The sequence below is a fragment of the Agrilus planipennis genome, unplaced genomic scaffold (assembly GCF_000699045.2).
Source record: "Agrilus planipennis isolate EAB-ADULT unplaced genomic scaffold, Apla_2.0 scaffold106, whole genome shotgun sequence".
Lineage (NCBI taxonomy): Eukaryota > Metazoa > Arthropoda > Insecta > Coleoptera > Buprestidae > Agrilus > Agrilus planipennis.
The window spans coordinates 968,780-978,146 of NW_020438893.1; the positions used below are offsets into that span (position 1 = coordinate 968,780).

Consider the following 9,367-nt stretch of genomic DNA (forward strand, 5'->3'; position numbering starts at 1 on the left):
TCTCTTGTTCAGAGACTCTGAAAGACTGAACATTTTTATCTCGGTTTGTCATTGTCAATGAAATAAAATATACTTAATACTAATATTTAAAGATTAAAAGTATTGTTGGTATGATATAATATTTATTTTGGGTAGGGATACTGTGTGTTAGGTAGATTAGAATCATAATTATAAATATTATAAACGGGTTGTTTGATGCAAGTACTCAATATATGACGTTTTAGTTGGTCTTTCCGGCTGAACTTTCTCTCACAACGGTGACACTGAAATTTTGGACTAGCTCCACACTCATATCTCACATGTCTATTCAGCGTGTACTTTGCTTGATACTTTCGTCCACAGTTTGTACAAATGAATAAATATCCTGAAAAAATAGCTGTCAATATCATGAGTTGCAAGACATCTACATTACTAGAAAATTCATTTAAAATACCTTATCAGTTTCTCACTAAACGAAAGATAATTTCATGTGAAATTGCTTATTTGAAATAATGCAGTGGGTTACTTGAGAAATCCCGAAAGGACCGCTATGTGCCGCGCGTTTTAGGCACTTAGTCTGTAATAAGCCTTACTACAGCATGCGTGTACAGAAAATAAAACAGCCGCGTAAAATGTTACCATTTTTCATATATTAATTTATTGTTATTAAAGTCGAGAAACACAGATTTTAAGTTTTCTTTTACGAAAATACAAATATTAATATATGTACCAGTAATATTTTAGTGTTTACAATTAAAAAATACTTTTGAACATTTCAAAATAAATAAATATACCTTTGTATTTACGATTACGAATTTTGATTATTATTATGAACCAACAAAATATGAACTGTTAAATGATGTCGATGCTTGAAACGCTTCTGGCAAAACTGACAAATTTCTTGGGCTTCTTTATTACATAATATGACGTTGGAAAATAAATAATTATTATAAATGTAGGAGGTAGATTTATTGCTTTTCAGTGAGCAGTTAAAAATGAAAATGCTAAATCCGTCTACAATTGAGATCTACAATGGATACTGTGTCATAAGTATTTTTTTTTACATCTACATCTCTGAGTAGCCGCAGCAACAACTTGGGGCTATTGTTTTACCCTCGAGAATGCTGCTTGAAAAGAAAAATGAAAGAATATTTACTTTGCGAACAAAATTTTTGTAGGTACTTCTAATACTACTTAGATACATTTTATTGAGAAGCGACTGAAATTAGGGAACGTCCAAGATTATTATTATTCTATCCTAAAACTTAAAAAATTTGCAATCTATTTTCTATATCTACTTTATAAATGAAACTTTTGTAACATACTTTGCAAGTCGAAAAATTAATGAGATGTAAAGACAGAGAGGTGGAGGGGGTAAATAGAAAATCTTGTCTACAATGTTGATTTAATTTCGTACAGCATATGGAAGGGAAATAACGAGAGAGCTTGGAGAGCATACGGGAGATAGAAAGGGGATAAGATAAGAGACACTTAATTGACGTCGCGTCGTTCCTTTATAAAAGTTTCACTTCAAATATTGGCTAATGCATGTAGATAATCTACAAAAAATATTGTTTTTTTTTTTTTTAATTTCTTTATTTCAGATTTAATAATCATTCATTGTAGAATTTCGCGCGGTTAATCCATATCTCCACTTTCGGTTTCGACATTTTCATTCCCGATTTCAACTTTAACAATTGGACTATCAGGAGGCCTATGCATTCTCTCCATGTGTCTAGCCATGTGCATCTTTTGTTTAGCCCTATAAGGACAACAAGGACATTTGAATTGCGGTTCTTTGCCGCACTCCCACTTTTGGTGGTTTCTTAATGAGCTTTTCAACTTGTAAATACGTCCGCAATCTTGACAATCGAATCCTGGAGAGTTATTATCCGACGATGTGCTACGGGCTAATTTTGGCGATTTCATTGATAAATCAACCCCGTCGGTTGACGTGTGCGTTAAAGTACTTTTCATACTCTCGCGCATCAATAACAAGGGCAATGCCATATGAGCCGGCCAACCGCCCCAAAGGCCACGCATACTTAGATCTTGAGCTGAAATTTTACAAATGTCAGACTCGGAACTACTACTATCAAATAATGTGAATAAATACGTCAAGAGACTAAAGATAGGAGTTGAAATCACACACAGTTATGCAATTGTAACTGAATTGAACTGAACACGGCGACTTTTGCATTTTTTTTCGTTCTTATTTATTCTCGACACTTTTCGACAGAATCATCCCCTTCAAGCGTTTGCTCATATCTCTAGTCGTCTTGTAATACGTATTCTAATAACAGGGTGAAAATTACTTTGGCGTTCTATTTATGTACATACATATTTCCACCACCTAGACAACTCTACGAATTTTTTATAGCTTACAGGTCTCAATTAACACAACACAATACATATTTTATGCTTGAATATAACCATCTCCTTTTAGGTTTCAAAATAATTCCGTTACCTAATTCTTCTAGATAGCAGGAATGTACCTACGAGCAAATTATATCGCTCGAGTATATTTCAAACAAAATATATTAAAAAAAAAAAAAACAAGTACGTCTATATTCTACTCACAAATTACAATAAAGAAACTAATACTAACAAATCATAAAAATTCTAAAAATGATGCACTACGTTGTGTAAAGAACTTTTCAATATCACAAAGTAATTTATTTATTTATGATGCCGTAATGTCTTCATAATATTTTGCTTATTTTCCTGACAATCTTCGTATATCATGTGCACCAACTTCATATGGGTTTTGTAATTGCAACGTTGTTTGAATTTTCTGTAGCACAAGTTGCAAGTAAATTTCGGTTCGACGCCACATTCGTAATTCAAATGCCTTACTAAATGCGTTGATTGCTTATAAGAATTGTTACATCTATGACATCGATATCGTCCATTAGCGTCTGGAAAATGTTGTCTTCTACTGCATCCTCGATACGCTACTACAAGAAAAAAAATACATTAAAACACATTACAAATTGGTAATAGTTATCCGAAGTATCGTTTAAGAATATTTAAAATGCGTTCACACTGAGCGGAAGAGCCGCGTGTCATGTACAATTCGTTAAATAAATACGTGCTTATTTTTGTTTTTTAAAAATTTATATTTATACATACATAGGTAACACATATACATAATACATAGGCATAATTAATGAAATAAATAAAATTCCCATCTGAAATCGTGTAGGTCAAGAAACGTTACAATAAAATTACATTTTTTTCATAAATACACAGGTAGAGCATATAATGTAAAATTCGTTTAGCAATTTCCTTAGACAAAAATTTTCAGTCTCTCAAAGTCTTTCAGCGTCTCTGAGAGCGTCTCTCACAGTCTTTCACAGTCTCTCAGTTATTGCCTAGGTGTTTTTATGAATCTCTCACAGTCTCTGTATGAGAGACTCGAACGATAAAATTGTTAATTCAGAGATTCGAGTCTCTCGTTCAGAGAGACTGAATGAATAAAACTGAAAAATTGAGAGACTCGAGTCTCTCGTAGAAAGACTGGGATCTCTGAAATATGTTGAAATTTTAACCACTTATTGAGAGATTCGGGTCTCTCGTTTAGAGATTCGAGTCTCTTGTTCAGAGACTCTGAAAGACTGAACATTTTTATCTCGGTTTGTCATTGTCAATGAAATAAAATATACTTAATACTAATATTTAAAGATTAAAAGTATTGTTGGTATGATATAATATTTATTTTGGGTAGGGATACTGTGTGTTAGGTAGATTAGAATCATAATTATAAATATTATAAACGGGTTGTTTGATGCAAGTACTCAATATATGACGTTTTAGTTGGTCTTTCCGGCTGAACTTTCTCTCACAACGGTGACACTGAAATTTTGGACTAGCTCCACACTCATATCTCACATGTCTATTCAGCGTGTACTTTGCTTGATACTTTCGTCCACAGTTTGTACAAATGAATAAATATCCTGAAAAAATAGCTGTCAATATCATGAGTTGCAAGACATCTACATTACTAGAAAATTCATTTAAAATACCTTATCAGTTTCTCACTAAACGAAAGATAATTTCATGTGAAATTGCTTATTTGAAATAATGCAGTGGGTTACTTGAGAAATCCCGAAAGGACCGCTATGTGCCGCGCGTTTTAGGCACTTAGTCTGTAATAAGCCTTACTACAGCATGCGAGTACAGAAAATAAAACAGCCGCGTAAAATGTTACCATTTTTCATATATTAATTTATTGTTATTAAAGTCGAGAAACACAGATTTTAAGTTTTCTTTTACGAAAATACAAATATTAATATATGTACCAGTAATATTTTAGTGTTTACAATTAAAAAATACTTTTGAACATTTCAAAATAAATAAATATACCTTTGTATTTACGATTATGAATTTTGATTATTATTATGAACCAACAAAATATGAACTGTTAAATGATGTCGATGCTTGAAACGCTTCTGGCAAAACTGACAAATTTCTTGGGCTTCTTTATTACATTCTAATCGTTCATGTCGCCTTAGAGTGCTATAATGTTTGTATTTTTTGTTACACGTGCTACAAATGTAAGCCGANGAATTTTGATTATTATTATGAACCAACAAAATATGAACTGTTAAATGATGTCGATGCTTGAAACGCTTCTGGCAAAACTGACAAATTTCTTGGGCTTCTTTATTACATTCTAATCGTTCATGTCGCCTTAGAGTGCTATAATGTTTGTATTTTTTGTTACACGTGCTACAAATGTAAGCCGAACTTGTATCTGCAACAAAATTAAATAAATGTAATACGAAATCACATATACAAGTGATTTGTTTGTAATAATTCCGTAATTGGCCTTTGCAGTTTGAAAGCCGGAAATGTTAAAATTACTGGATCAACCCCTAGGACCGTCCGTGGTCCAAATTCAACCGATTGTGTTATTTTAGTCTACATGCTATATATCTGTTAATATGCCTATTTGGTTATTCTGTAAACTAGGTGTAAATTTCTGGCTAAATAAGCACATTAACTGTAACATATATATATATATATTCATTCCCGATTTCAACTTTAACAATTGGACTATCAGGAGGCCTATGCATTCTCTCCATGTGTCTAGCCATGTGCATCTTTTGTTTAGCCCTATAAGGACAACAAGGACATTTGAATTGCGGTTCTTTGCCGCACTCCCACTTTTGGTGGTTTCTTAATGAGCTTTTCAACTTGTAAATACGTCCGCAATCTTGACAATCGAATCCTGGAGAGTTATTATCCGACGATGTGCTACGGGCTAATTTTGGCGATTTCATTGATAAATCAACCCCGTCGGTTGACGTGTGCGTTAAAGTACTTTTCATACTCTCGCGCATCAATAACAAGGGCAATGCCATATGAGCCGGCCAACCGCCCCAAAGGCCACGCATACTTAGATCTTGAGCTGAAATTTTACAAATGTCAGACTCGGAACTACTACTATCAAATAATGTGAATAAATACGTCAAGAGACTAAAGATAGGAGTTGAAATCACACACAGTTATGCAATTGTAACTGAATTGAACTGAACACGGCGACTTTTGCATTTTTTTTCGTTCTTATTTATTCTCGACACTTTTCGACAGAATCATCCCCTTCAAGCGTTTGCTCATATCTCTAGTCGTCTTGTAATACGTATTCTAATAACAGGGTGAAAATTACTTTGGCGTTCTATTTATGTACATACATATTTCCACCACCTAGACAACTCTACGAATTTTTTATAGCTTACAGGTCTCAATTAACACAACACAATACATATTTTATGCTTGAATATAACCATCTCCTTTTAGGTTTCAAAATAATTCCGTTACCTAATTCTTCTAGATAGCAGGAATGTACCTACGAGCAAATTATATCGCTCGAGTATATTTCAAACAAAATATATTAAAAAAAAAAAAAACAAGTACGTCTATATTCTACTCACAAATTACAATAAAGAAACNAAAGATTATCTGTGGAATATTACTGCCTCAGCATTTGCCTAAGTGATCTAAGGAAACCACAGAAAAACTTGGACCAAGGCAGACGGACCCGGAATCGAACCGGCGTCCTCCCGAATGCTAAGCAATGGTCTAGACCTCGGTTAAATTGTGGCCTCAACGGTAGGTACACATTAAACAAAAAGATGAGCATTCGGTTTTATATTTTAATTTATCTTATGTTATTCATTACAATTTTGAAACTATTTTATTATTTAACTGGATATGTCTTGATTACCATGTTGGCTACGAATTATACAAAATATATTTCGTAAAATTCTCTCATTTTGTCCGCATGTACTTTCCCAACATGCATTTTTAGAATATGTTGTTGTTGAGCTGTTCGAGGACAGTAAGGACATTGGAAGAAATGTTTTTCTTTCTTACACTCAAAAGGATCGTCAGATTCCAGGAATATTTCTTCCTTAGGCTCATCTGAAACGTGCAAAAATACTTACAATTATTATCAGAATAAATACGAAAGGAAACATTTACCAAACATAGATTTTAAATAGCTTCTGGCAAAATCTTTCTTGAAGAAAGCATTAGAAAACGTAAAACTATTAAATAACATTAAGCATTTCTAGTTTATTCTTAACTAATATAATGTTGCTTTTATTTCAAAAAATTGGCCATAAATGCACATGTTCAGTTTTAACACTTTCTAGTAGGTATAACTTCGAAACTTATGTACTAAATAATATCCTATACTAACACACAAATATTTACTAAATAACTAAGTTTCTATCTCAAAAAGTAAGCTACCATTACTAGATTTAAGCAAAAAGTCATTATAGCCATTACTAATTTTTTTATATTATAATGTACTTAGATAAATATTACTATAGATATACATATAAGAAAGTTGATCAAATATTATACCTAAGGAGAATGTAATATCTACACAATTTATTACTTTCTCTGATTTCCTAAACTAGGAAAGCTTATAACACATAGTAATAACAAATATTTTAAATTAAGTTCAGGAGGCAGATGAAAGCAGAGATGCACCTAGACCAGGGATGGCGAACCTTTACGTATCGACGTGCCATTTTTATAAAAAAAGTTTAATCAGGTCAAAGATGTGCCATCAAATAATTTTGTCTTTGTGATTATTGGAAAAATAATAATAATATCAACTTAAACATTTTTATTTACTACAAAAAAATAGGAACATTTTGCAATGTTTAAATTATACGTGTAATTTGTCAAACGATTTCTAATCGAGTTTTTAATGTTATTTCTCTCTGAAAATAATGACTGGCAGGCATAGGTTGAGGAAAAAACATTGTTAAAATAGCATAAACCAGTTTCTTCAAACAATTAAAAGTGTTTGGTAACGCATTTCATGTATCCAAAATATTGTTATTGGCATTTTCACTTGTATTACCTGCCAATATTTCTGTTTCAATTAGTTCCCTTGTTTCAATAAAGTTTTGGATCCATATTGAACTAGACTTTATGATTGATATTAGTGACGTGCCCAAAATATTGTGCCATTGGTTCGCATCCCTGACCTAGACTAAGCGAAATGAACAAAAAATATATTTTATTATATATATGTCTTTCTTTAATTTTTGTATTGTTTTTATTTACTTATATTTACTGCAAAAATACACCTAACGAACTGCCGTTATTAAACTCATTTGTACGTTAAAAAAATCGAGATAAATAATAAGATCTTGGTAGAATCAGTTAACATACACATTTGAGTTGGCGTCAGTTATCAAGATGGTTGAAGATCTTTATAAATCCGTTCAAATTCTCTCATTTTTTCCACGTGTACACGTAAGACATGCAGCTTTAGATTATGTTTTTGTTTAGAAACATAATAACTGCAGTAAGCACATTTGAAATTTCTCCTTTCTACTCCTGAAACTTTCGGTTCAAAGACATTGACTTGCTGATGACAGTACATACCTGAAACAAAACAAATAAGCACTTACCAAATACCTTTTGTGAAACAAATAATACTGAAATTTAATTGTATATATAATCGTATTAAGTAAAGATCTGGAAATTTTTTAACTGTTTATTTCACAATTATACACTCGTTTCATCACATAGCATTTTGATTGTGTTTTTAAGGTTGTTTCACACTGAGCGAACAGTCTGTCATAAGCCTTACTACAGCATGAAAGTACATAAAATAAAACAGCCACGTAAAATGCTACCATTTGTCATATATTAATTTATTGTTATTAAAGTACCTACAGAAACACAGATTTTAAGTTTTCTTTAACGAAAATACAAATATTAATATATCTACCAGTAATATTTTAGTGTTTACAATTAAAAAATACTTTTGAACATTTCAAAATAAATAAATATACCTTTGTATTTACGATTACGAATTTTGATTATTATTATGAACCAACAAAATATGAACTGTTAAATGATGTCGATGCTTGAAACGCTTCTGGCAAAACTGACAAATTTCTTGGGCTTCTTTATTACATTCTAATCGTTGATGTCGTCTTAGAGTTCTATAATGTTTGTATTTTTTGTTACACGTGCTACAAATGTAATCCGAGCTTGCATCTGCAACAAAATTAAATAAATGTAATACGAAATCACATATACAAGTGATTGGTTTGTAATAATTCCGTAATTAACCTTTGCAGTTTCAAAGAACCGAGAATGTTTATTTCACAATTATACACTCCTTTCATCACGTAGCATTTTAATTGTGATTTTAAGGTTGTTTCACACTGAGCGAACAGATCGTATAGAAATAGTACGCGAAACTTTCGACTCGTTGTCGAAGGTCCGTTTATATTAATTGGAATATAATATTAGCTAAAGATTAAAAATAATAAAATATATTTTAATCTATTATATTCCTATCTTTTTATGTTTATTTACTAAATGTTGCTTTAAAATATAAAACACTATATATAGACTTCATTTACAAATGAATTATTAACTATGAAATAACGGATTACAACTACAGGCACAACGAAGAAAATATGAATTAAAAACGCAAGTTAACAAGAAGGACAAAGCGTAACTAACTCTTAATTATGTGTCAAAATCAGAAATTGTTCTGGTGCCACCACCGATACCTGGTTTGCAACAAAAGAATACCAGCCAGAAGTCAATAAGGGGAAAACCCAACAAGATATGACTCTGCCTCGAGCTACGAAATCCCTGTAACTTGCATATAATTGAAGAGCGTTGATAATAAAATTAATAAACGTGGTTGTCGTCGAAGACCTTCGCAGAACCTACCTGACTATCTTGTATGCATTTGAAATTACTGAAATTTCGAATATAATAAAATAAAATAGGTAGAATTATGTTAAGCAAATCTATCTCTAATTTTCCATTTTCTTCCACTTCATGGTAGGTGTGATCAAGCTCTAAAATAAACTTTAAGTTGGATGAATTACGGATC

The 9,367-nt window shown here is 31.8% G+C and overlaps 1 protein-coding gene and 1 long non-coding RNA gene across 3 annotated transcripts; both read right to left on the bottom strand.

Moving 5' to 3' along the window:
• Nucleotides 1-898: 898 nt before the first annotated feature.
• Nucleotides 899-5,905, bottom strand: LOC112904018 (longitudinals lacking protein, isoforms F/I/K/T-like). 2 transcript variants are annotated; one of them, XM_025973049.1, is made up of 2 exons: nucleotides 5,045-5,905; nucleotides 899-1,688 (listed from the first exon to the last, which is right to left on the bottom strand). In XM_025973049.1, the coding sequence occupies exons 1-2, from the start codon at nucleotides 5,376-5,378 to the stop codon at nucleotides 1,618-1,620; spliced, it is 405 nt and encodes a 134-aa protein (XP_025828834.1). In that variant the 5' UTR covers nucleotides 5,379-5,905; the 3' UTR covers nucleotides 899-1,617. The 2 variants fall into 2 exon arrangements, with proteins under 2 accessions (XP_025828834.1, XP_025828835.1); XM_025973050.1 differs by having other exon boundaries at nucleotides 899-1,662; nucleotides 5,019-5,905.
• Nucleotides 5,906-6,298: 393 nt separating this feature from the next.
• Nucleotides 6,299-8,730, bottom strand: LOC108736875. Its single transcript, XR_001937783.1, has 2 exons — nucleotides 7,675-8,730; nucleotides 6,299-6,405 (listed from the first exon to the last, which is right to left on the bottom strand). It is a non-coding gene; the product is annotated as an uncharacterized LOC108736875 (long non-coding RNA).
• Between the last annotated feature and the right edge of the window lie 637 nt (nucleotides 8,731-9,367).

Excerpts from the sequence above, each read along its gene's own strand:
- LOC112904018 (XM_025973049.1), bottom strand. The coding sequence starts at position 5,378 with ATGCGTGGCCTTTGGGGCGGTTGGCCGGCTCATATGGCATTGCCCTTG. Across the intron at positions 1,689-5,044 it reads GGAGAGAATGCATAGGCCTC|CTGATAGTCCAATTGTTAAA; the intron begins CTGATAGTCCAA and ends TGCATAGGCCTC.